Source organism: Heterocephalus glaber, unplaced genomic scaffold (genome assembly GCF_053883595.1).
Source record: "Heterocephalus glaber isolate CG9 unplaced genomic scaffold, H.glaber_assembly_v1.0 deba00000943, whole genome shotgun sequence".
Taxonomy (NCBI): Eukaryota; Metazoa; Chordata; class Mammalia; order Rodentia; family Bathyergidae; genus Heterocephalus; species Heterocephalus glaber.
In genome coordinates, this window is record NW_028258175.1 from 14,325,429 (window position 1) to 14,352,295 (window position 26,867).

Below are 26,867 nucleotides of genomic sequence, written 5' to 3' on the forward strand. Positions count from 1 at the left end.
GCTGAGTAGTACTCCATTTTATTAAAAAACCACATTTTCTTTATCCAGTCTCCAGTTGATGGGCGTTTGGGCTGTTTCCAAGTTTTAGCTATCACAAACTGTGCTGCTATGAACATGGGTGCACATATATCACTGTGGTATGATTCTTTTAATTCTTTGGGGAAGATCCCCAGCAGTGGAATAGCTGGGTCAAATGGGACTTCCAGTCCTAGTACTTTGAGGTATCTCCATACTGATTTCTACAGTGCTTTCACCAGTCTACACTCCCACCAGCAGTGGAGCAGGGTTCCTCCTTCCCCACAGCCCCGCCAGCATTTGTTATTGGTTGATTTCATGATAGCAGCCATTCTTTCTGGAGTGAGGTGGAATCTCAGTGTTGTTTTCATTTGCCTCTCTCGAATGACCAGTGATATTGAACATTTTTTCATATGTTTATTTGCCATGTCCACTTCTTTATCTGAGAAATGTCTGTTCATTTCAGATGCCCATTTTCGGATTGGGTCTTTAAATTTGGGAGGTCTGATCTTTTTAAGTTCTTTATAGATTCTAGAGAGTAGACCTTTGTCTGAGGGACAGCTGGTGAAGATTTTTCCCCACATTGTGGGTTGTCTCTTCACACTGCTGGTGGTTTCTCTTGTTATGTAGAAGCTTTATAGTAAGAACAGATCCCACTTGTTGATTGTTTGTGCTGGTTCACGGGCCACTGAGGTTTTGTTCATAAAATCTTTTCCTACGCCAATGTCTTCAAGGGTTCTACCTAACCTCTGTTCCAGCTGGTTCAGAGTTTCTATTTTAATATTTAGATCTTTAATCCATTTTGATTTTAGTGTAGTGCATGGTGAGAGATACAGGTCTAGTTTTAATCTTTGGCAAGTTGAAGCCCAATTTTTCCAGCATCATTTATTAAAGAGGCTCTCTTTCCTCCAGTCAGGGTGTTTAGCTCCTTTGTCAAAGATGAGTGGATGAGTGTGTCTGGAGTTGTTTCTGCATCTTCTAATCTGTCCCACTGCTCCTCAGGTCTGTTTCTTTGCCAGTACCATGCTGTTTTTATCACAGCAGCTTTGTGGTATAGTTTCAAGTTGGGGATTATGATACCCCTTGCCATGTCTCTGTTACCTAGAATTGCTTTTGTTATTCTGGGTCTCTTCTTGTTCCAAATGAATTTTTGGATTGTTTTCTCAAGGTCCATGAAGTATGCTGCTAGGATTTCAATTGGGATTGCACTGACTCTATATAGCAGTTTTGGAAGTATGGTCATTTTTGCTATGTTGATCCTTCCTAGCCAGGAGCAAGGGATGTCTGTCCATTTTCTGATATCCTCTTCAATCTCTTTTTTCAAAGTGCTATAGTTTTCAGAGAAGAGGTCTTTGATTTCTAAAAGACTTGTTTTAAAGCAGTCTGAGGTTCACTGAAATATTAAGAGGAACATGCAGAGACTTCCCATCTGCCCACTGCATGCCCCCCGGCCCCCATCAACACAGCTGCCCCAGGGTGGCACATTTATTGCGAGTGATGAGCCCACAAGGACACACTGTTGCCACCCAGGGACGCACGTTAAAGTTCCCTCTGGTGACAGACACACCATAGGCTCGGAGGTGGGGTACAGGAAGAGGTTTTAGGTCGCTGGGGGTATCCCATCCCCCTTGAAGGGGACTGTGGGACCCTGGTCTCTCAATTTTCCAACCATGAATTGAATGGCTTGGTCCGCCATGTGTCCCTACCGTGATGCACTGCTGGCCAGACGTCCCAAAACTGGTGAACATAAGCAATGAGTATAGGCCAGTGATGGCAAACCTTTTAGAGCTTTCAATGCTAACTAACAGCCCGCTGTGGCAGGCGTGCCACGGGTTCGCCACCACTGGTATAGGGAGTCAGCAGTAGTTCTGGTAGCATGCTTGGAACTTTCATGTAGTTTTAAGTTACTTCAAAATAAAAACTTTAAAGTAGAAAATAAAAAGAAAATAGGAGGAAGACCATCTGATAATTTCTTGATAATCCCTAAATAACAAGTCTATCAACTCCACCACACAAATGGAAAAGAGAAGGCTTGGTGAAGTTAAAAAATGTGTCAAAGGTCACAGAACTAGAAAGTGACGGAGCCGGGATTTGAACCTATGTTTGGCTCCAAAGCTCCATCTTTCATCTACCACACTATTCTTCTGCCTTCAAGAAAAAGGAATGCAGGGTCAGGGGTTTAGCTCAGTGGTTTTGCCTGCTGCACAAGTATAAGGACCTGAGTTTGATCCCCAGTACCAAAAAAAAAAAAAAAAAAAGAAAAGAAAAGAAAGAAAAAGGAAGGTAGGGCCAATTAAATGAAAGGAAAATGTGAGTTTGAACAAGGGTCCGTGGCTGCCCACCCAGGTGCCCCACACCCTCCACTCCCACCACCCTAGTGATGTCGCAGGGGACTTACAGTTTTGGCTTTGTTGAGGTGTGTCATCTGAATGTAGCCCCGGTCATGTCGGGAGAGATACAGGAAGTAGAAAGGGAAGCAGGCCCAGAGGTAGCAGCAAGGCACCCACACGAGGACGGTGTTCTGAAAGCACTTGGTGAACTCAGGGCTGCTGGTGGACCACGTGGCATTCCAGTCCTGCAGACACACACGGCAGCACAGCTTAGGGACCGCCCCCCAACCAGGAAGGCGGGCTTGCCCGGGGCTCAACACAGCTGCTGTGGAGCTGCCAGAAACAGACCAAGCTCTGCACCCCACTGCCCAGTGGGGTACAAGGTTGCTGCCCAGGAAGACCACGAAGCAAGGGCTGGGAACACAGTGATTCATGTCTCACCTTGCAGCACAGACAAGGTCCTGGGACTCTGGCAACTCCCACTGCTGTACAAATAGACAGCGCCACTTCACAGGACCATAAAGATGCTCTTTTGTAAACAAAGGACCCTCTGGTTACTCGGGTCCCTCTAACTTTACCGTCCTGGGAACTGAAAACTTTCTGATCCACTTCATCACCTTCACCACCACCATCACAGCAGCTCTAGTGCCAGGCCCTACTCCAAGTGCTTGGATAAAGCACTTACTACATCCTTTGATTCTAGGAGTTAAGTATTTTATCATTTCCTTTTTTCAGATGTGAAAATTAGGGCCAACTGTGGTGGTCCACACCTGTAAATCCCAGCACTCAGGAGGCTGAGGCAGGAGGATTGTCACAAGTTCGAGGCCAGCCTGGACTACATAGCAAGACCCTGACTCAAAAAAAAATGTGGAAACTAAGTCACAGAGAAGTTGAACCCAGGATCACATAGCTGGGAAGTTCTGGAGCTGAATCCAAATTCAGGCAATGAATCCTACATCTCACCATTAAACTATCCAACACTCAGGAGGCTGAGACAGGAGGGTCATAAGGATCATAAATTTGAGGCTATATAGCAAGTTCAAGGCCAGCCTGGGCTATTTAGGGAAACCCTATCTTAAAAAGTAATTAATTAACTAATTAATTAATAATCCCAGCACTGAGGGAGGCTGAAGCAGGGGAATTGCAAATCTGAGTCCTACCAGGGCAGCTTAGCAAGATACTGTCTCAAAATAAAAAGGGCTGGGCTATAGCTCAGTGGTAAAGCATCCCTGGGTTCAATCCCCAGTAATGGGAGAAAAAAAGAAAGAAAGAAAAATAAAATAAAATAAAAAGCTTGTGTTTTGTTAAAGAGACATGCCGACAAATAAACAGATCCACATGTGTGTAGCTAGATCAGGTATATCTGCCCAAGAATTAACCTCTACTAGCTGTTGGAATTCTGTAATAGAGAACCTAACTTCGCTTTCAGTCCTGATCTGACTGTGGACCAGGTACACAACTTTGGGAAAAGTTGGTGCCCTACGGTGGGGGTCTCAATTTCCCATCTCTGTCACAATTAGACTGGATAAAATGAGAAGTATAAAGCAGACCCCAACCCAAGGCCAATTTAGTCCACCAATAGTTCACTGCCGCAGTTTTAGGCATGCTTTAAAACCTCAGATTAGTTGCTTACTATAATCAGCTCACTTTCACATAAAATTCTGGATTTGGGGCTTCTTTGCAAAAGTCCGAACATGGGCCCACATCCCTGCTTCATACCCGTCGGCAGGAGCTGGCCCTTGGAAAAGGTTCCCGAGTGGCCGTGGGCTACAGTGTGTACGGCCTCCTGTGTCGCAGCCCAGCCCACACGCCACTGGTTACACAGCCCCTCACGGCACCCACTGCAACAGCATCCTCAGTCTCAGGGCAAGGCCACCAAGGAGCTCCAGGCAGTACGGAGCTCTACAATGCCACACCGCAGCTTCAGAGAAAGGGAGAAGCAAGCAGATCATTTCACCTGGAGAAAACGGCTGAGGGCCGGGTGAGCAACTCAGGGGAAGAGCCCTTGACGGTGGGCACGTGTGAGACCCTGGGCTCCCTCTCTACCCCCCCCAAAAGAAAAGAATACGGGTGACAACTGATCAACATATGTGCGCCAAGAAGTTCGAACCAGGGATCGACTTAGGCATAAGAGGCACACACGGCCACAGAATCACACACTTAAAAACCGCTCAAGAGGTTATAAATGTAAGAAATAAAGGAGTTTTGCAGTTTGACCAGAGAGAGAGAGATCGAGCGATCTAGATATAAAGCAAGTACCTACACCAGTCTTCAGAAATATAACTATTATTTGGACAAAGGATTATTAAAAAGTAAACTTGAGAAGGCTAACAGTCAAAGAGATTTAGTTTGGAAACTTCAAGACATAAAAAAACCTAACAGTAAATAAATTAAAAAGTTTTTAAAAGACAAAGCTCAGGCTTTTGTGGACTTGGGCATTTAGAAGAGAGCCTCATAAATAAGAATTTGATTAGGGAGAGGAGTGATTTATATTAAAGACTGATGATTTTAATTGGTTTCACGCCACGTAAGTCTTCAGGTGATAACTGAAAGGGATTAAGCTGTTGGTGGTTATTACACACAGAACAATTTCCGAGCAGTTGCCAGAAAAAGCTCATGCCAAAGGAATTTGCCCTTCTAGAAAGAAAACCAGGCTGGGAGCTACAGAGTTATGTATACAAGAAACGTAATTCATATGAGAGATATTCAACGATCTGACCCTGGCTCAGTAAGTCCTGGCCTAGGCCATTGCAATAGCAGCTTGTGCCTCTCCTGACCCTCCTCAGCGCCGGCCCCCAGCCAGTTATCCAGCCCATGTCCCAGCCCATGGACATCCACAGACATCCATGAGACCACCCACCCACCTCTCTGTGGATCTACCCACCACTGTGTGCAGATCCATGCCTCTACTCGGCCCCCAGCCACGCACATAAATCCATCCCTATTTCCTTCTCTCTCTCTGGACTTGTTTGTTTATAACAGCTAATACATTTGGGTGCTAATGCTTTTGCAAACTACACAAATAGCATATGGTAAAAACTAGGTTTCCCTTAACTAGCTGCCCCTCATCTCACCCCACAGGCAAACTACCACTGCACACACCATACACCTGTTCCAAATACAGAACATCTATTTGGTTTCCTCAAAGAGTACTGGGAGATTTTACTCTGTTCTCTCCTTTGCTTTTTTTAACCTAAGCAGTACTGGAAACTGACCTTTATCAGATGCAGATTTGCTTAATTCTTGACATTTGAATTTCTTTTGATCAGAATAGAAATGAGAAGTCTTCCATCCCATTCCTTAAAATCTCCCTACTCAGTTCCTCTCTCTAGAAGCAACTATTACCAATTTCTTGTGTGCCCTTCCAGAAAGTAACACATACATACGCAACAAAACAGGTGTTCTGTTATCAAATGCAAGGAACCATACTTCACATAATATTCTGTACCTTGGTTTTCTTTTTTTTTTGGTACCGGGGATTGAACTCGGGTCCATGCACTTGTGCAGCAGGGGGCGAAACCACTGAGCTAAATCCCTGGCCCTTGCTCTTAACAATAGATCTTAAATTGTACATGAACTTTCTTCATTCTCTGCGATGCATGCTCTGTGTTCCTTTGTATGGATGAACTTAAAATGCCTCCTGCTCCCTTGGCTTTTGGGTTACTCTTCCAAATAAACAATGCAGCTTTGGGAAAAAATGTCATTTCACAGGCAAGCAAGCACATCTATGACACAACTTTCTAGAGGGGAAACTGCTGGGTTGGAGGGTGCACACTTAAAGGTAAGGCAGGCACTGTCACCAGAGCATTATCATCGATGTGTGCTCTACCTCCCTGGGCACAGTGTTCCGGGCTCTGGGTCTGCCAAAGTGATAGTAGAGGCCGGGGATTTAGCTCAGTGTTTCCGCCGCCTACCGCACATGCGCAAGGACCCGAGTTCAATCCCCAGTACCAAAAAAAAAACAAAACAAAAAACCAAAGTGATAGTAGAAAATATCTCACTGTAGTTTAACTTCCCGTTCTCTTTATGTTGAGTGAAACTGAAGACCTTTTCATTGTGTTGAAAAGCAGCCAGGAAAATTCACAGGCTCATGTATTTGCATTAATGAGACAGCGGTGGAAGAACGGCTGAGGGGTATAGGGCTTGCCCAGCACGTGTAAGCCCCTAGGTCCAATCCCCACCTTGTGGGAATACACGTACACACACACTCACACACTTAGTAAAAATAAATGAGACTGATCTAGTTGCCCTCTCCTGTGGCTAACACCCTCCAAGGTTCCGCATGCCTTCTGCATGCAAGTCCCACCTGCTTCCCTGCAATTTCCCCAGCACTGGTCTTCAAAGTGCCAACCCCGGCATTTACTCAAAGGAACATTTGCCAAGACTGTGTTCACGCCCCGGGAGATGGGGGAAGGCCTGGTCCTCGCCCGCAAGGCACTATGCAGAGCCTAGGAAAATGACTGGTTTCTTCCATTGTCTCTTGCTAGACCTTCTCTCCATACTATGTTTCCCCTAACAAACTCCTACTCACCCTTCAATTCCCAACTTAGATACCTCCATTAAGAAGGCTTTCTCCTTTCAGCCCCTCACTGTGGCAATGACTACTAATTGACTATCACTGTGCATGTAAGGATCTGAACCATGTTTTATCTACCTTTGACTCTGATCTTCCTCACCCAGCAGGTACCCAGAAATTACAAATAATATAAAACCATGCCTTCCTTCCCCGGGATTATATCCTACTTCCTTTGTTGTTAGTTTCCCTTGTTCATGTGGTTTTTGTACATAAAAACTGGTCCCAAGCTGGGTGTCGCGGCAAATATCTGTAATCTCGGCACTCTGGGAGGCTGAGACAGGAAGATCTCAAGATCAAGCCCAGCCTAGGCAATGTGACCACTTAGCAAAACCCTGGCAAAAAATGAAAGGGCTGGAGATGTGGTTCAGCATGAAGGCCCTGGGTTCAATCACCAGCACTGGGGGCGGAGTCAGTCCAGGCAGAGGCCAGCTACGAGCTCTGGCTTTCTGATCAGGAAAGGTGTGGATTCCGACTGGACAGGCGACTCGCTTTCCTAGTGAAGCAGACAGGAGGGCATACCTCCCGGGAGGTTCCAGAGAGAAGGCAATGGGCCCACGAGGGCGGCGCTGTGGGGGCTGGAGCGCGCTCCAGTCGGCAGTGGCCGCGAGGGGCAGACACCAACCAACAGCCGCCCCCACCCCTTCGAGCCCCACCACTGGGGTCAAGCAGCTTAAAGGCCAAAGAAAAGCTCCGGCTGGCAAGTCGGCTTGGGAGGAAAGCAGGGCCTCTAAGGACACGGACCCCAGGAAGGAGAGGTCAGGAGCGCCCAGCAGAGGAAGGCGTCCCTGACAGAGGGCAAACTGAGGCGAGCTTAAGGCTGGGTTTCTGCTCACAGCCAGGCGGCAGCCAGAGAGGGAGAGGAGCAGGGACACAGAAAGGGGAAATCTGCCCCAGAACAGGAACTTGCACTGCTCAGGAAGGCAGCCAGGAGGCCCCCTGCCCCTCACCCAGCCGCAAGGTGCTCTGACCACAGCCGTCCCTGCCAAGAGGGGTCTCCTGTGAGTCCCTCTGTGGCCAGACCCAGAGGTGTCCTTCACCCAACCACAACCTCCAACACCCGGGAAGCAGAAGTGTGGCCCTCTCTCTTGGGGTTCCTGGGGGTGCTGACCACTGGCCTCACCCACGGCTCCAGGAAGGGACGAGGTAGAAATCCAATGGGTCCCTCGCTGCTCCCGACTCAAGAGGCCGAAGCCACCCTGGGCCACCCTGGGCCTCCCTCCTAGGCCACAAGGGGCCTCAGGGATCAACCCGGCCGGGCCAGCCCTCGGCTTCTGCTCAGGAGAACCATGGACCCACAAAAGTCAGCTCTGGAAGAGAAGCCAGGAAGCCCGCACCACATGGCTCTGGCCTGCACTCCGGGAAGCCTTGGCCCCAGGAATTTAAGCGTGATGGTACGTCCTGGCCACCTCACCACCACGCTGGTCTTCCCAAGATGCCTCAGCAGCTTAGTCTCCTTTGAGGTCCCCTCGCCCTCGGCTCTGACAGGATCTGGGGAACAAGTCCACGTTGGCTTGCCGGGGGCGCTGTGCCTTCCTGAACTTGAATCACTGCACACGGCCCCTCTCCGGGCTGAAGGACCGAGGCTGTCGGGCCAAGGCCCCGCAGAAGGTCATGGCCCGTGCAGTCCTCCAAGAAGAGGCCCTGCTTTACCCCCATTCCACAGCTGAGGAAACTGTGACCCCATGAGACACCTTTTCAAAGACTGTGCTGTAGCATCTGTCTTGTGCTACAGTAAAAATACATGAAGCTTTGATCAGTAGACTCCTAGTAAAATAAGCTTATAGTCTTATGGATAACACACCACAGCTGCCTAGCATTAGCTGAGCACTGATCACTGAATTTTATGTAAATTAACTCATTTAATCATCACAATCACCTATAAGGGAGGTTGTTTTGATCCCAATTAGATGAGGAAACTGAGGCGGAGAGAAGCCAAACACCTTGCCTAAGGTTGCAAGGCTTAGAAATGATATGGCTGGGGCTCACTCCTAGGGGACTTTATCCTTGAGCCAGGGACCATCCCCTGTGCCAGTTCCTAGTGCTGGTAACAAATTTTAACAAGGGACCTCTTGGCTTTACCTGTGGGAAATCTGGGCTGGGTTAAGCGAAAGAACTGAGTTCTCAAAAGGCCACCAAGTTCAGAACCAGTTACCTATGTTGGTTTCCTATTGCTGCTGTTACAAATGATGGCTTAAAACAGTACCACATACAGTTCTGGAGGTCAGAAATCTTAAACAGGTCTCACTAGGTGACAATTTAGGTATGGACTGGGCATGATGGTTCGTGCCTATATCATCCTAGCACTCTGGGAGGCCGAGGCAGTAGTATAGCAAGTTTGAGCGCAGCCTGGGCAACTATGACTTAGCAAGACTCTGTCTCAAAACTTTTTTTTAAAAGGCTGGGAATAAAGCTCAACGCAAAAGCCCTGGATTCAATTCTCAGTACAGCAATCAATCAGTCAATCAATCAATAAATATTAAGGCATGGGCAGGGCTGCATCCTCCTGGAGGCACTGAGGAAGAATCTGTGTCTTCATCTTTCCAGCTTCCAAAGGATGCTCACATTCCCTGGCTCAAGGCCCCTCCTCTCTTCAAAACCAGCAGCACCAGGCTGAGTTCTCTGATTCTCTCTCTTCTGCCTCCCCCTCCACTCTCACAAGGACTCTAGTGTTACCCTGGGCCCAGCCAGCAGCCCCAGATGATCTCCCCTCTGAAGGCCGGCTTCGCAGCAACCTTCGTTCCATCTGAGACCTTCTCTTCCCCTTCCACACAGTGACATGCAGGGGCTCCTGGGGACGAGGTGGCAGCTGTCTTTGGGAGGCCACTCTTCTGCCTACCATACCTCTTGGGTTTCTTCTGGTCTCCCTTACACCCCACGGTGCAGGCCTCACCATGGGGTCAGATCCAGAAGCCACCGCACTCTCGCTGAACACAAGCAAGCAGTGGCCTCGTGCCAAGAGGTGGCTGCGCACAAACCTAGGACAGGGCCTAGAGCCAAGAATAAGACTGATGGTGACTGGGCCTCCCGCTCAGAAGTGCCCATCTTAGACGGGCCATGGCCCAGGCACTTCCCCAGCCTCCCTCCATTCCGCTGCTCCAGCCTGGATGGCATGGCTTCCAGAGGGACACTGGGCAGGGGGCGGCCCAGGACCCAAGCAAACAGCTCCGGGATAGCAGGGGTGGATTACGAACCTGGAGGCTGCTCAGTGTCCCCCACGCCTGCAGTGACAGGAGCTCTTGTGGTGGCAACAAGGACTTAATAGGTACCCCGAGCTCCACTGGGGCCTGCGTTGTGATAGCAACGTACCACAGTTCCCATTTATAAATCACCTAGGACTGGTCAGGGATGTCTTCTTAGAAGGATTCAAGAAAGATGAACAGCTGATCTCCAGGGGGCTGATCCACACCCAGCAAGAGGCAGGCGACTATTAGTTTTTGGTTTATTATCTTTTGTTCTGTTTGAATATTTTACTCTGCATGTATTGGCTCTATCATAACAGCAACAAGTCTAGTTCACACTTTAAATAAACAAACAGCAGCAGGAATTTAAGGGTAGAAATTTCTAAATGCTGAGTTGGGAAAAAAGAGCCAGAGCAGCACTGTTTACCGGGTGCCAGCAATAACAGCAACGGCTCGTCCTTTAGCGTCTTCCCAGTCGGAGTCCTTTTAAACCTCCCAACAGGGCTCCACAGCCAGCTGCTAAAACTTCCTCCTGTTCCGGCAAGGACCCTGAGGTCCAGAAGGTCTCACAACTTCTTCCGTTCAAAAACCAGGAAGAGGTAGAGCTGAGACTTGAACCTGTGGGGAGCCTGACACTGAGCTTCTAGCTTGTTCTTGAAACCAGGTGCAGGGAGCTCCCAGGGCTTGGCAAGACCATGGGTGCGGCGCCCAGCCTGCCACGGCCCAGAGACAGCAGCTCTGGGGGTGCATGACACCCACTAGAGGCACTCAGCCTCAGGAACCAAGTTCATGCGCACAGAACAGAGAAGCAAAGTTCTGACTCGACCTGCAGTGACCCACGCCCCACAGAACGCAAGCAGCCCAGGGAAGTGGTGAGGAACATGGGCCACAGGGCTGGGCTTGCATCTCTACCACTTGCAGACCAGCGTCCCCAAGTGGGGCTTCACCTCAGAACCAGTGACATTTGAGGCTGGATTACTGTCGTGCGCCTGTTCCATGCAGGGCAGGATGCTGAGCGGCATCCCCAGCCTGCACCCACCGCCCACCTCCAATCACAACGAGAATGTCTCCAGCCACTGCAAATATCCCGCTGCCCCAAAGCAAGTCTGCTCACTGCTGGACACCCCAGCTGCTCATGTGTAAAATGGGACTCACTCGTTCTAGACCCGATTACTACAGAGTGAGCAGGAGAGTGAAACTGGACAACACAATTGGCCCCAGGTTCGATTCCCGGCAGCTGAGGGCCGGATGTACGTGTACAAGTGCAAGTTCTGATCACTGGTCCATTCAACCCTGGCCAAACCCTGGGCCAAGCATGGGGATCTGAGGCCAAATCAGACCTGGTCTCTGCACTCTTAAAACGCACAGTCATGCAGTATGTAAGCTCACAAATAAAAATGTAACGACAAAGAGTGGTGCTTGCTGGGAAGGACAGTGAGCACCAGGGTGAGGGTCTGGGGAGGGGACATTCAAGGCTGGGGGAGGGCACTGCAGAGGCCCTGGGACAGGAAGCCCACGCGGCTGCTGCATCGACCAGGACCCAAGATGGGGCTGAAGAAGTCACCTGGGGCCACAACTTGGCCAATGTTGAAGCTGCGGTAAGGAGTGCAGATTTCCACTCTGTGTACCACAGGAAGCCATGGGTAGGCGAGTAACAGGCGCATGGCACTGCCGCATGTGCAGGCGAAGGGATGCTGGGGGCTCCTGGGGGAGGGAGGCAGGCAAAGAGGCTGGGTGGTCATCAAGGCAACAGAAGAGACGACAGAGAAGCCTGGTACAAAGTGACCACCAAGTCAAGGCTTACAGTGATAAGACATTCACTTCCCCATAACCTTAACAGCAAGTGGGGACCAGAAAGGCTACAGAAGTTTTCCAACACCATACAGCCACGATCGGGGATGCAAGGGTGTCTGACATCAGAGTCAGCCCCCAGGAGGTGCACGGAGTACCAGCTGCTCCTTGCAGGGCGGAGTCTAAGTGTCTTTTACACTGGTTGTGCAGCCTGCCTGCTGCCGGGGCTCTGCTCTGCAGTGAAGCCGTGTGCAGAGAGGCGGCACCCTCGAGGGATGTTGCTCCCCACGGAGCTTGCTGTGGCCACCCTTCCCTAGGGACAGAAAGAGCCTGCGCCTTCTGTATGCAGACTGGTGCTCTGTGTAGTCAACAAAAATTAAAAGGGACACAGATCCATTCCATACAGGTTTCCCTGAGAATTAAAGGCAACAGCAGCCCCAGGCCCTATGATGCCCAAATCCCACTCCCACAGCTGAATGCTCAATGCCAAGAGGCACAAAACTCCTGAGCGAGGGAAATATGAGTGACATCCCAATCCTGACCATACGTGGACCACAAAAAGGAACTCACAACCCCTGCGCACGGTTACAACACTGTCCCAATAGCCAGACCACCTAGATGTCCACCCATGGATGAACGTACACAGGCAGCACATACATGCAACAGAATATTACTCAGCCTTAAAAAAGAGGCAGACCCTGCCACTTGTGATGTGGCTGACCCTGGAGGACATTCTGCTAAGTAAGATCAGCCAGGCACAGAAAGACAAATACAAACTTACTTCTTACACATGGGCTCTAAAATGAAGTGCAGCTCATGAGGCAGAGAGCAGAGTGGTGGTTACCAGGGCCCAGGCAAACAGGAGGTGCAAAGTTCAATTATTCAAGATGAGTAAGTCCCAGGAGCTACACAGCACTGTGCACAGTTAGCACTGCTGTACTGAAAACCTGAAAATTCACTAGGCAGGTGATCTTACGTTAAATGTTCTATCACAAATAAAGAGGGATGAAACTTTTGGGTGCGAAGTGTTCGTGGCATTGAATGTGGTGATGGTTTTCACAGGGACGTTCTTACCTGCAAACTCGAGTTGTACACATTAAATGTGCACTCTCTGTACACCAATTATCCCTCAAAAATGATGGAGAGAAGACCAGACCAGCACAGGTGGTCTGCAGGAGGGGCAGGGACCCAGCTCCCAAAGCCCGCACCTGGGCGAACTCAACGAATTATATATGGACACGCACACAGGAAGTGCACAGGCATATCCACACGTGCGCAAAATCTCTCTGAAGAGAAAGCCCGGGAAACTGGGAATGTGGTCGCTTACTTCCGGGAAAGGCCCTCGAGAGGCTGGGACAGGGCCGCGTGTGACCGTTCCCAACAGGTACCTTTTGCATCTTGAGCCAGGAGGAGGTACAGCTTTTTAGAAACGAAGGCACACAGCCCAGGAGAAGAAAGGAAGAGAAGGCAGGAAAGGCATAAAGAAGATGAATATAAAAGACAGTGCCAACAAACAAGGGGACCTGGAGCCGGAGGGACTAGGTTTGAATCCAGTCTCCATTCCCAGGGTCCCTGCCACAAGAGACAACATGCAGAGCTGACACGGGGTGCAGCCCCTCGGGATGGCAGCTCTGGCTAACAAGAGTGGCAGTAACAACAAAACGGCAGCTCTCACTAAGCCACAACTTCATGCCAGGCACTGGGTTCGGGTTTAACATGTTCCTGCCAGCTTGAACCACTGATGGTTCGGAGCCACCGAGCAGCGAGACAGGAATTACGGCCCCGTCTCGAACGTGTTAAGGACCCTCCTGTGTTACCATCCTGGCAACCCTTGGAGGCAGGCACTATAATTATTTCCATTTTATAGAAAGGGACACAGAGACAAAACAGAGGGGAGAGGACCAGCCACAAGTCACTTGGGCCTGGGTCAAACCCAGGCAGGCTGGCCCTGAGTTCACAAGCTCTTCCGCCTGACACAGCCCGGAAAGAGCCAGGCTTAGAAGGAACAAGAGGCCACTTCTGAAGGCCATTTTTGTGGATAATCCCACCACTGTGAAAGGCTGAGGCAGGAGGATTCCCAAGTTCCAGCCCAACCTGGGCAACTCAGCACCTTAGTAAGGCCATCTCAAAATAAAAAATAAAAAACGGGCTACGGGTCTAACTCAGTGTGAAGGTCCTGGGCTCAATCAAGCCCAAGGAGAAGAGGAGGGGAGAGGAGGAGGCTGTGCATGGTGAACCACACCTAGCACTCTGGGAGGCTGAGGCAGGAGGATTACAAGTTTGAGCCAAGGCTGGGCAACTCAAGAAGACCCCATCTCAAAAGAGCTGGGGCTACAGTTCAGGGTGAAGGCACTGGAAAAAAGGGGGAAGTGTGTTAGGCACCAGCCCAGACACAGGTCTCCAGCCAAGCCCGGGGCAGCCTGGAAGCCAAGCACAGCTGAGCAAAGGGGCACAGAGAGGCCAGCAGTGAAGGTAGGGCCTGCTGGGCTGCTGGACACTGAGCCCGCTGAGACATAGCACAGAAGTCCACATCTAGCTGCCCGGCACAGCGTGGGCCACGTGCGGCCAGCGGCGTGGTACAGGGCAGGAGAAAGGCAGTGACAGCAGCACTGTTGGCAGCGAAGCCACCCCTCGCGATGCTGGGCTGAGCTGACCCTTCCCTCGCCCTCTGAGTCATCAAAACTAAAAATAAAGCCCAGAAATGTGGAAAGGGAGGGCCGAGTCCAGACCGTCACCAAACACCCACGGAGGCAGGGTACGGCCCAGAGTGGTCCCTGCACTGCCCAGCAGGGGCCCCAAACCCTCCTGCCCAAGGCTCAGAGCCACAGAGCCGCACACTTGGGAGAAGGCAGAGAAAGAGGCCCTGTCTTACGGGGCTGCCAGCACTGAAGGCAACAGAGCTGCGCTGCTCCCCCAGGTGCCCGGAGGTCACCGTGGGCAGCTTGTCAACCCGCTTCGACCTGACTCTCCACAGGGCCCCAGGCGGCCCTTCCCACTCATCCTTGTTCCAACTGTGTTGCTCATTTCCCCCCAGCCACTCATCAGACCCTCGGGCTGCACCAAGCTCCTTGGTCACAAATCCCGGGGCTCATGGGGCTCAGCGATGTGCCAGGCACAGGGATGTGTCTGGAACATGGCAGTAACAGGACATGGCATTCATCCCATGCACTGGCCCTTGAGTGAGGGTCAGGCAGTTAACAACAGGAGAATGGACTGCACCTGCCCTGCTGGAAGTGACGCCCAAGGAGACGGAACAGACAGTAAGATAAAGGACAGGTGATCACACACACACAGAGTGCATGTGTGAGTGTGTTAGATGAAAAGGCCTCAGAAGAGGAGGACTCCTTGCTGAGCATGTGCATTTGAATAAAGGATCAGAGGAAAGAAACAAAGGCCTAAGCCAAATAGTGAGAGGGGGCGGGGGGGGGGGGCTGCTCCAAGCAAGGAAAGAGCAAGTGGAAAGGTCCTGAGGCAGGACCATGTTTGGCATTTCTGACCAAAAGAGAAGCTGATAGGTCTCAACAGTACCTGAGAGAGGAGGGCATGGAGGAGACAGACTGGGTGGGGCTCACAGGCCATTACAGGGATCCTGACTGTTACTCACAATGACGTGGGGGCCACGAACTGGATGTCCCATGATCTGATCTACGCTCTAACAGAGTCTCTGTGTGCGCTGGGCAAGTGCTCTGCCACTGAGCTACAGCCCCAACCCGGTTCCCTTTTCAGAACAGGCCAAGTAAGCTGACCACATCTCGAGGCTTCCACTTAAAACTGGACCTTGCCACGTGGCTGCCCCACACAGGAGCCTCCGCTCCCTGGTCCCTGTTCCCTTCCTCCACCGGGTGGAGCGCACTGTTTACCCAGTCCTACCGACAGCCACTTGGGTCATGGCCAATCTTCTGCTACTGCAAACAATGACCCAATGAATTCGCTTAGGGACTGCTTCTTGAGCTAAAGAAAACAAGGGTGGGCTGGGGATTTACCTCAGTGGTGCCACTACCTACCTGCAAGTGCAAGGACCTGAGTTCGATCCCAGGCACCAAAAAAAAAAAAAAAAAAAAAAAAAGCCAACAAAAAGAAAAAGAAAAGGGAAAGCCTGAGCCTCAGACTAATTGGGCTTTCCTTCTAATAACTGCTAAGGCTTGAGGTTCAGAAAACAAGGAGAAAGGTTCAGGTGAGGTGTGCAGACTGGGAGCTGCACACTGAGAGCCGGAAAGCAACAATAAATAGCAACCCAGTAATGCTCATGGGAATTTCATGCTTCAAGCTCCACTAGAGGAAGGCGTGTGTATGCCTGGAGCTTTATAACTCTAAGTACTATAGCATATTATCACAGAACATTTAAATTTTAGCAGAAGAATACACTGTGGAAATCTGCATTGTCCAACACAGCAGCCAAAAGTCACGGAATGCTGGCCATTTCCTACGGCCCAATCTCAGGTTAGTTATTTTAGGCATCATTTTTCCAGACCCCACTCCCCACCCCCCCACACACACACCCGGGGCAGTGAATGCTCAGGCTGTTGTCCCTGGATGCGTCACTCATCGTTGCTGCAGGGTCCCTGGAGGACACTCGAGGTGCCTAAGGAATCCACCGACAGACACCAGAACGTGCCTCCACCCAAACGGAAGTGCAGGACAGTTGAGGTTTGTGATCACTGCGCCAGGACCAGGTCTCAAACCCAAACCGGGAAGTGAAGATGAAAATGTCCCAATGCTGACTGGTGACAGAGCCACAACTCTGAATGTAGTACCAGACGCCACTTAGCTGTACACTGTAAATACACAAAGCATGAATTATAAAGCCAGTAAAATAAAAAATGAGTGAGACCCGGGGTCATGTTGACAGAGTAATTTCACCTACACGTGAAGGACCTTATACCCTCCTCAAAAAAAAAACCTCAACACACTTCATCTCAGTAAGAGACATCATCTAAGCTAAAATGTGTTTGCAGCATTTGTTTAAAATTTTTAAATGCCATGTTTTACATTGCTACGTCCCTTTCGCCCTGGGCTTCACACCCTCCGCTCTGCTGATATTTCAGGCCACTACTTCTATCCTATGCATTGCAGGACATTTAGCAGCATCCTGGCCACTGCCCCATTAAAGTGTCCACCCTCCCACCCCCAGCTGTAACAACAAAAATGTCCACAGATACTGCCAACTACCCCCAAATTCGTTCCCAGCTGAGACAGGCTGCCACAACAGTTTTTCCATCTGGCCCCAACCCTGCCACCAATGCCTAGCCACTCCGAAGCCCCACGCCGGGCCCATCCATCCATTCAGCACATCTGCTGGGCCCCGTTTGTGTCAGGACTCCAACCAGAGAAAAACACGCTTGCATCTTGCCCCCCAGGGGCTTAGACTCAGCTGTATGTGGTGGTGCACACCTGCAATCCCAGCACTCCAGGAAGCTGAGCCAGGAAGACCACAAGTTCAGGCCCAGCCTGCACAACTTACCAAGACCCTGTCTCAAAATTTTTTTTACAAAAAAGGGCTGAGGATATAACTCAGTGAGAAGGTCCTAGGTTCAATCCCCAGTATTTAAAACAAAAAGAGTTTAGACTCTTAAACACAAGGTAGAACAGTTAGCTAAAGAGCCATCATGAAGATTTCAAAAGCAAAAAGCAAAGAGATACAGGGAAATGACAAGAAGTGCCTCTAGGAGAGGTGCTAATTCACAAGGCGAAGGAAAGGAAGACTCCATCTCCTGCTCAAGGGCAAGGATGACACCTGCTTCTCAGAAACACACATGAAGTGGCTTCATCTTCACTCGGAAGTGGTGTGCTCTTCCCACTTTGCAGAGGGAGCGAGTACAGTGCAGAGACAGAGGTGCAGGGCTTGTCCCAGGCTGCACAGCTGCGAATGGAAGGGGTCCAGGACACCCGGGCAGGCCACCACCCTGAGATGATAAGGACAAGATCATCCACCTGCCAACAGATGGAACCGGGGACCACCCTATGGAAGCCCCGCGTGGGAGACCAGAGCAGGCTTTTCTTTTTCTTTTCTTTTTTGAGATAATATCCCACTAAGTTATTAAATTGCCAGACTGGATTCAAACTCACAATCCCCTCAGACTACTGGGATTACAGGTGTGTACCACCGCACCAAGCCAGAGCCAGCTTCTTTTTTTACCAAGTAGGTAAAATTCAGAGAGCAGCAAGATGGGAAGATTTGCCCAAATGTAAAGAAGGAAGAACAGCCCGTGAGGGGCCACTAGGGAACAGTCACTGGGCAAGCCCAAGTGTTGTAAGTGCTGTACGACCCAGGAACAAATGGACATGTCTGAGACAGGACAGGTTAAAGAAAGTGAAGCTTCACTCAGGATTCCCATTAGGGTGCTGCAAGAACTCCAGGAATTGCGAAATCCAGACAGAAAGTGTGTGGCTTAGCTTTCTCCTGTAGACAACTAAGAACTGGAAACTGCCAGCCTCAGACACACCTTGGAGAAACCCCACGCCCACCTACGTGTATCGGGACCCCAGCCGTGGGTCTCGATCTCCTGCAAAGCAATACAACACAAGCTAAAGCGAACAAAGACAAGAAACAAGACTTAAGGAGAAAGCTGGGTCTGGGGCCCGTCCAAGCTGCTCTGGGCAACAGACAAAAGGCACCAGGACATCCAGCATTGATTACAAGTGTGGGAAGGAGCACAGGGTATGCTTGAGACACCTGGGGATAGAGTGGGAAGCACTTGGGGATAGAGGGTATCAGGCAAATCAGGCAAGGCTGTCAGAAGGGAGGCACTGCTTATACTGCTGGAGAGAACAAATGGATACCAGGTCTGGGTTGTAACTAACCAGCAGCCCGTCGGGTTAGTAAGGGAAGCTATAATTCAGGGGGATAGAAATTAATTGGGGTCAAACTCACCTCAACAGGGCCCTGCTGCTTCACAGACCAGGTCTTAGGTCTCCGTGGCAGTCCCGGGCACAAGAGCTGTGGTTGCCCACCTCTGCCATCTGACATGCCCATGCGAGTCAGCAAGGCTTTGGTAGGACTCCTAATGTAGCACAGCCAAAATACGGGGAAGAAGCTTGTGCCACTTATGGCCTGCTACACACACGCACCCCTGCCCAGAGCCCTGGCCCTGGGAACATCTGGCCGGCCCCTCCCACACTGAGGCCCATGCTGTCCTCGGGAACCTCGAGGAGACAGGCGGGAGCAGGGGGCTGAAGGAGAGGCCTGGACACAGTGTTCGGGTGGGCTGTGCGGCAGCAGACCTGGCCTCCAGCCCAGTACTACCACTTTCTGACTGTGTGGCCAGGGGCGGGGGGTCCCACCTCTCAGACTTGCTGTTCCCTGTGTGGCAGGGACGACACTCAGCACAGGGGACCTGGTTCAGGAAGGGTTGAGTTTGGCTGCTGCTCCCACCATAGAGTTACTATTGTCACTGCCACCACTGTTTTTCCTAAAAGGCTCATAAAGCCACAAGCCAAAATTCGTCCAGGCCCCCAGGAGACTTACTTTCTTCTGCCTTGCTCCAGGATTGGCCAGCCTCACAGGGTACAGCCTGCAGGGAGGGGTCCTCCCTTCCCTACCCCACCCCAGGGTGCTCCTATCCCTCAGGCCACCCAAGCCAACCTGGACACTCCCATTGTGGTGGCAGGATGGAGTTGTGCCTAAGAGCCTGGAATCTGAGCCAAAATCCCAGGTTCTAACCCAGCTCTGCTACAAATCAGTTGTGTGACCTTGGACAGGTCACAGCGGATTCTGGGCCTCAGTTTCTCCCTCCATAAAATGGGGGTGATAGTGTGTCAACTCCATAGGGCTCTGAAGGCAAAGTGAAAAGCATTCTGTAGAGTGCAGAGACTAAGACCCACAGGAATGTTAATAACTAACATCTGCCACAAGCTTTCCTGGCCCTGCAGGGGATGCTCAGGCCCCTGCTCAACCCAGGGCAGGGGTGACAGGCGGGACTTGGGAGCCAGACAGATGCCTTGGGTTCAAGCCCGCTTCTGCTGCTAACTAGCACGATGGGATGGATGCCTTCAGCTCTCACCACCTTCATTTCCCCACCTGCAAGATGGGAATAACCACAACCCCAATGCCCAGGGTGGGAGGAGGGATGAAATTATTCACCTAAAAGAGTGTCCAGGGGCCTGGAAGTGCTGTCTAGGGGTCCACTATCAGTTGTCTCTCTCCTAAGTGTCTTTTTTCCTCCCTACTTGTAATTTCCCCCAAGCAGGAAGGTATCTGTTCAATTCACCTGGTGCCCTTTATATACTTGTTCAATGACACACAGGAGGCGCCAGGTGTGGTGGCACACTTCCCTGGAGGTGGCAGTGCTGGCCTCCCGGGGGCTCCCATCCTCTAGCAATCACCTCTCAGCCCCATGTTGAAAAGAGAACGAGAAATCTACCAAGGACAACATCTACAACTCCCTGAGAGCGGAGAGGAAGGCCTAGGAGCAAGATCACAAGGAAAGAGACATGTTCAACGTGGAAGGCTCATCTTCCTTCCTTCCCCAGAGGTCTGGGACAGTCCCGACAAACCCTCGACAGCCCTGACATGGTTCTGAGCAAGTTATCAATTCATCTAATCCCTTCAACACCCCTACAGGATAGGCACTGTTACTGTCCTCCTCTTTACAGAGGTGGGATATGAAGCACTGACTAAAAAGGCCTCAGGACCTGAGCCAAGGAAACCAAGCTATGCAGAGGCCCAGAAGTTAACCACGCACAGCCAACTTGGGAGTCTACCGAGAACTACAGCAAATCAGGGCCTCCTTCCAGACCCCAGGCTCCACTGTAGCCCTTGGTGGGGACTGGTGTGCTACAAAATGACAGTGCTGATGCAAGTCACAGTAAGGGGGAGAGCACATTAACAGCTTATGAACTCATCTAATCTTACAGCTGTGAGGCAGCCACTGCTCTTAGCCCTATTTTACACATGAGAAAACAAGCACAGATAGGTAAAGCTATTGTCCAAGGTCACATAGCTGGTGAGCAGCAGAGCCAGGATCTGGGCAGAGGCTACACTGCTCAGAAGGTAGGACCCCTACAATTCCCTAGCCCTGTTCACAGCTGTGGCCTCCATGAGAAACGGACAGTAGATGCCTCGCTCACCATGCTGTGTGTCCCAAGCACTTAGCACGGATGTTCAAGAATAAAGGAGCTAATACTCAGAAGGCAAGAAGAGAGCGAGGAAGGATGGGAGGCAAGGAGGACGCCATCACCACACTGCACTAACCCTAAGACCCCCGTTTTTTCCTATTCTAATGTCTTTGATGTCAGCCTGCGTCCCACAATCAGCCCGTCCTACAAGCACTGTCGGCCCTGTCTTTGTAACGTCCCTAAAATCGGGATGGGTGTCACGATGGCAGGCCTTGTGGGGTCCATGAAACCCAAGACACCTGCACCAACAGCCTGGCCTCTCATCTGATCTAAACTGACTATGCAGGGTGGGGAGAGGCTAAGTTTCCAGAGTCTGGAAGGTAAAATGAAAGATCCCTTTACTTCGGGGAAGCAAGATAGTCTCCACACCCCCTGTAACACCTCCGCACCCCAGCCTGCAACAGTCAGTCAACTGCGTGGGTGGGGACAGGGGTGAGCTAAGGCCCGGGCCAGCCCCGGGCACCTGCTGCCGCCTGGTCTCTGATCACCTCCGCCTGCCAGCTGCCTGCCTGTCTCCAAGGCACATGCCCAGGCCAGCTGGTTTTTGCCAAGCCCAGGCAGAGAGGAGGCCATAAAATCTTCTACTCACCAGTGCTCCATCTTTTCCAAAGCATGTGGGCACCAGCTTCTTCCTGGCCCCAGGAGAGAAATGCTCTCCTCCTCGAGCAGTGTTCTTTCCCATCAGACACTTGGGTAGGCCTCCTCCAGGAAGCGGCTTCAGGGGCCAGGAGCTGCCCCCTCCCAGATTTCAAGGCCAATTTTCTGTTGTGAGGGTGTGCTGTGTATTGCAGGACACTCAGCCTGTCTCTGGCTTCTCCCCTCTAGATGTCAGTAGCACCCCCTTCCCTGAGCTGTGACAACCAAAAATTTCCCATATGTTGCCAAGTGTCCCCCGTGGGTAAAAGCACCCAGCGCTGAGAACCACTGATCTAGGCAGGTGGCAGAATATCCTTCTTTTTTTTTGGTACAGGGGACTGAACTCAGGTCCTTGCACTTGCAAGGCAGGCGGCGGAACCACTGAGCTAAATCCCTGGTTCCTTTTTTGAAAATAGGGAAATACACCTCCATACATGCGGGTTCTGTATTTACAGATTCAACCAACTGAATATTTGAAAAAAAACTGCATCTGATGCCAGGCGTGATGGTGCACGCCTGTAATCCCAGCACTCAGGAGGCTGAGGCAGGAGGATCCCCATGAGTTCAAGCCCAACCTGGGCTACACAGTGAGTTCAAGGCCAGCCTGAACTACATAGCAAGACACTCTCTCAAAAAACAAAACAAAACAAAATTGCTTCTGAACATGGACAGAAATTTTTGTCATTATTTCCTAAACAATATAGTACAATTATTTACGCAGCATTGACATTGTATTAGTTATTGCAAGTAATCTAGAAATGATTTAAAGTACTTTATATTAGGGACCTGGGCATGTTGGTACCTGAGGGGGTGCTGGAGCCCATCCTCTGCAGATACCGATGGGAGAATTTAGGTACTTTAACAGCTTTTAGGTAAACACATCACTGGGACCAATCTCTGACTTCACAGATATTTTTAAGTGATAAGAAACTTCCTTTGGGGACAAACTTATTAAAGTTAAAAAGAAGCAAACCGATTTAAAGAAAAGTAAATAAGTATATGGCAGATACTACTGTCAGGCTTACTCTACAGCCTTGGTCAACTCCCTTCTTCATTGCTGCCTCCACTAGGGAAGCACAAAATCAAATGCTCACTTTTCCTGCCTCCCTTGCACCTTGAGGTGGTTATGTGATGCCATTCCAGCCAAGAAGACGCGAGCAGAAGTCTGCCATGTGATACAGGGGCCTTTGAGAAGACTTTTGCTGGCGTGGTCCTTCCCTGTTCCAACCGTGAGGCTAGAGGTGTTGGTGAGAACTGCAGCGACAATTGTGAGACAAAGATAATGAAAATGACAGAAATGTTAGCCTTCACAGCGAAGCCAGAAACTACCAGAGGTGCTGGAATTCCTAATTTGTAAATAAATTAATAAATACTATTATGTGTAGGCTATGGGAATCAGGCTTTCTGTTTCTTGAACCCAAATGTTAAGATAGGAGCTGAGGTACAGATGTTACAATCATGAGGACTATATGCAGATTACTGAGGAGAAGCCCAGTAGGGATAAAGGCAGGCTCAGAGGTCACCATCTGAGTTTGAATACTGTACCTGTTACACCCCTTGGTAGCTGTGTAACTACAGGCAGGCTTAACTGTGCCTCAGTTTCCCCATCTAAATACAGGGTCATAAGAGCACCTACCCAGCATTACTGTAGACCTAAAACAAGGAATACACAAAGGGCTTAGTACACTACTTAACACAGTAATTATCAATCCCTGTCATTTTATTTATAAAAAACTCTAATCAAAATTACATAGGACGACAGAGATGAAATAGGATTAAACAGTGTTAATCACTGGTTCTTTCCAAGACTTGAGAAGGGAATCAGCCTTTAGGGACTGCACTTTAAGCAATTTTGTGTTAGCCAGATGTGGTGGCACATGCCTGCAACCTCAGGTATACTTGGGAAGCTGAGACAGGAGGATCAAAAGTTCAAGGCAATATGGGCAACTTAGTGAGATGCTACCTTAAAATAAAAATGGCTGGGGAATGTAGCTCAGCACTCACTGGGCTAAATCCTCAGGACACAAAACAAAACAGACAAAAAACAAATGAACTCCTGTCTTAGAGCTAACAGATAGCAAGGAGATGGGGAAAGGAAGTAATACTGGAGCATTCGAGTCATGCACATCATTTCTCAGCCTCCTTATGCTCCTCCTCAACCTCCAGCCACAGTGGCCTTCACACTAAGCTGGGGAGCCAGGGATTTAGTTCAGTGGCATAGTGCCTGCCTGGTAAGCATGAGATCCTGAGTTGCATCCCTAGTACAAAAAAAAAAAAAAAACAAAAAACCACACTAAGCTGGGGATTCTCTAGCTTCTTCCTCTGTCTAGGATATTTTTTTACCTTCTGTTTTTGTCTATGCAGCATTAAATGCTAGTTGTTCTCCAATATCCATTCTCCATGTACGTGCAATGTGCAGCTGGGCATGTGCTTATTCAGAAAGAAAACTACATTTCCCAGGGTCCTCTGCAACTAGGTGTGACCATGTGACTAGCTACCAGCCAATGGGACGTGAAGAGAAGTGGTGTAAGCAGCTTCCAGGCAGTGCCCCTTCTTCCTTCTCCTGGCTGGCGTGTGCACCTTGAATCTGTAATCTTGGTCTACATGAAGGACAGCAGGACAGCAAGATGGGAGGAGTTGGGGCCCCTGACAGATCTACCATACCAGATGAGATTTTTATTTGAGAAATTAGCTTGTATCTTAAGCCTCTGTATTTGAGGTCTCTGACTCTCTCAACCACACCTATACGATAATATAGGCTCCTACTTCCCTTCTTTCCAGCCAATTCAAACCCTTATAGCACTCACTGAGCACCAAGGAGTTCCCCTTCTCAGCACTTCTTGGTTATGGTTTTCCATTCATTTGTCCATTTCTCCCATAAGATTGGAAGCTCAAGGAGGGCAGGGACCAAGCTCTGTACACTGTTGGATTCTCAGCCTGGAGCCCAGGTGAAGGACACTCAGGAGTCTCTCAGACAGAGACCATCGAAAGAATGGGATAGGCCATAAGGCTAATTCACGGGCCTGGAGTGGTGAGCTGCAGGGGTTCTATGTCCCACAAAGGCCATCTAAGAGGGCTGAAGACACCCACTCATCCAAGCCTTGCTTCACATTTTCCCCAGGACCTCTCTGTGCAGCAGTTGAAAAACAAGGCTATTAAGTGGATGCACACTGAGGCGATACTCTTAAGTGAAATAAATAGGACACACATGTATAAATACTGAATAGTTTCTCTGGTGTGAGAAACTGAAAGTGTAAATAAGGACTAAATGTATAATAGGTAATGTGAAATAGGAAGAAAAGGGGCAAAGGGGAAGGAAGTGGGAGGGCTAGAAGAAAGGATAGAAGGGAATGGGATTAATATGAGAAAATGGAAAAATAGGAACAAAATCTTTATAAATAGGGAGGAATGGAGGGGTTGAAGGGAGGGCTGGGCAAGGGTGAAAAATAAGAACCAAGAGAGACTATGTAAAGGTGCAAATTTCCAATGATGAATGTCATTATATTGTACACCTAAAATGTACCGATGATTAGATGAATAATCGATAATGCAAAATAGGAAGAAAAGGTCCAAAGGGGTAGGGGTAGTGGGAGGGGCAGGGAAAAGGAAAGAAGGGAAAGGAAAAATAGTGAGAAATGGAAAAAAATGGAAATAAAGTCTTTGTAAATAGGGAAGGGTGGACGGGGTGAAGGGAGGGCTAGGAATGGGGAGAAAATAAGAACCAAGATGCATTATGTAAAGGTCCAATTCCCGATGAGAAATTTAATTATGTTGTATACCTACAATGTACCAATAAAAGAATTTAATTAAACAGAAAAAACAAGGCTATGACCAACTGCCTCAAGAGGAAAGAGTTATTAGCAAAGTACTTAATGAGGTTCAAGTTTACATTTCAAGTAACTACCTGTTCGGTATGAAAAATGGTTTGTATCCACGATGCACTGGTCCAGTGGTGGCAAACCTATGGCACTTGTGCACAGCGAGCTGTTTGTATCATTGGAAGCTCTAAAAGGTTCACCATCACTGCACTAGTTGGTGAAAATGAAGAATAAAGAACATGTTTTCACAGGGTCCCACTCTTATTTGCGCTGTGGTGGGAAAGGGAGACTGAAAATTATATACGCCAATCATCAAAGAGATTATATCTACAAGAATGTAATGGAGGACTTTCACTTTTTACTATGCCCCCTCCTCTGTATTTTATCATGTCCCTCTTACAACATCAGACACAGAAAAGAATGAGGAGGACAAAAGAAAGAAACCCCTCTACATAATTCAATCCCTACCATGTTTGTAGAATTAGAAAACCTGGGACTTCTCAAAGCACATGTCACAGCCCTCAGAGCTGTCACGGCCAGGCTCATATCAACAACCCATGACTTAGGTAGTTAAGCAGGTTTTCTTAATCCCGAGCCACACTCAAACCTACAAATGAACTTCCCCACATCAGTCCGATTTCACAGCTGATACCCTACATTTATTTTACCCAAGACTGCTCACACCCCTCACTCGGACCTGTACATATTACAGACAGACACCCCAGAACGACTGGGCAAATTGACCTGAATCGTCTTAGAGGCCCAGATGGGTGTCTAAATCCCCATGTGAATAAGGAATAAATCAGGATGTCCAAATGGGCTCCATCTTGATTCTGCCACGGCCCACATGGACCCACAGGCTGCAGAAAGGCAGTCAGCACACCAGAAGCCTCCACTCCGCAGCCTGCGACTGTCCACTGCTGTCCCTTCCTGTGCAGCCACCTCCTTCCTAACCACTCCTGTCATCTGCTGCCCATCCACTATGTGCCCCACACTGCTGTGCTCAGCAGCCTCTGTGAATCAGCCCCTTCTTCCCCACAACAGATACGGCAGGATCATGATGCCTACTTTACAGATAAGGAAACTGAGGCCCCCAGAAGTGAAGTAACTGGCCCACTTGGCATGCTGGGAAGAGGCAAGACCATTTTCAAACCCAGTCTCCTGAACCTGGCACCCTAACCCCAGCCATGTACTACCTCCTTGGCTTTCTTTGGGGGCTGCACCTCTCCCTCCTCATAGGCCCTTGGAGAAAATGGAGAGTTGACACAGAGGTGAGCTCTTTCTCCAAGTCCTCCTCCACCAAGTGTGCAGTTATCTAGAAGTAGGCCGGCTGGGTCCCCAACACCAAGTGTGAAGGGGCCCACCCAGACCCCACGGATCTTGGGTGACGTTAGGGCTGTGTCTAGAT

At 49.7% G+C, this 26,867-nt stretch overlaps 1 protein-coding gene across 3 annotated transcripts in view; it reads right to left on the reverse strand.

Annotated features, from left to right (window-relative positions):
* Positions 1–26,867, reverse strand: part of Abcc1 (ATP binding cassette subfamily C member 1 (ABCC1 blood group)) — a 139,356-nt gene that overhangs the window by 99,301 nt on the left and 13,188 nt on the right. For 2 of the 3 annotated variants that reach the window (XM_087209181.1, XM_004855790.3), the window contains exon 2: positions 2,414–2,590. In XM_087209181.1, coding sequence (XP_087065307.1) covers positions 2,414–2,590 — 177 coding nt within the window. Of the gene's footprint in view, positions 1–2,413; positions 2,591–16,390; positions 16,667–26,867 lie in introns of all 3 variants that reach the window. The other variant, XM_021237215.2, reaches the window with a different exon arrangement.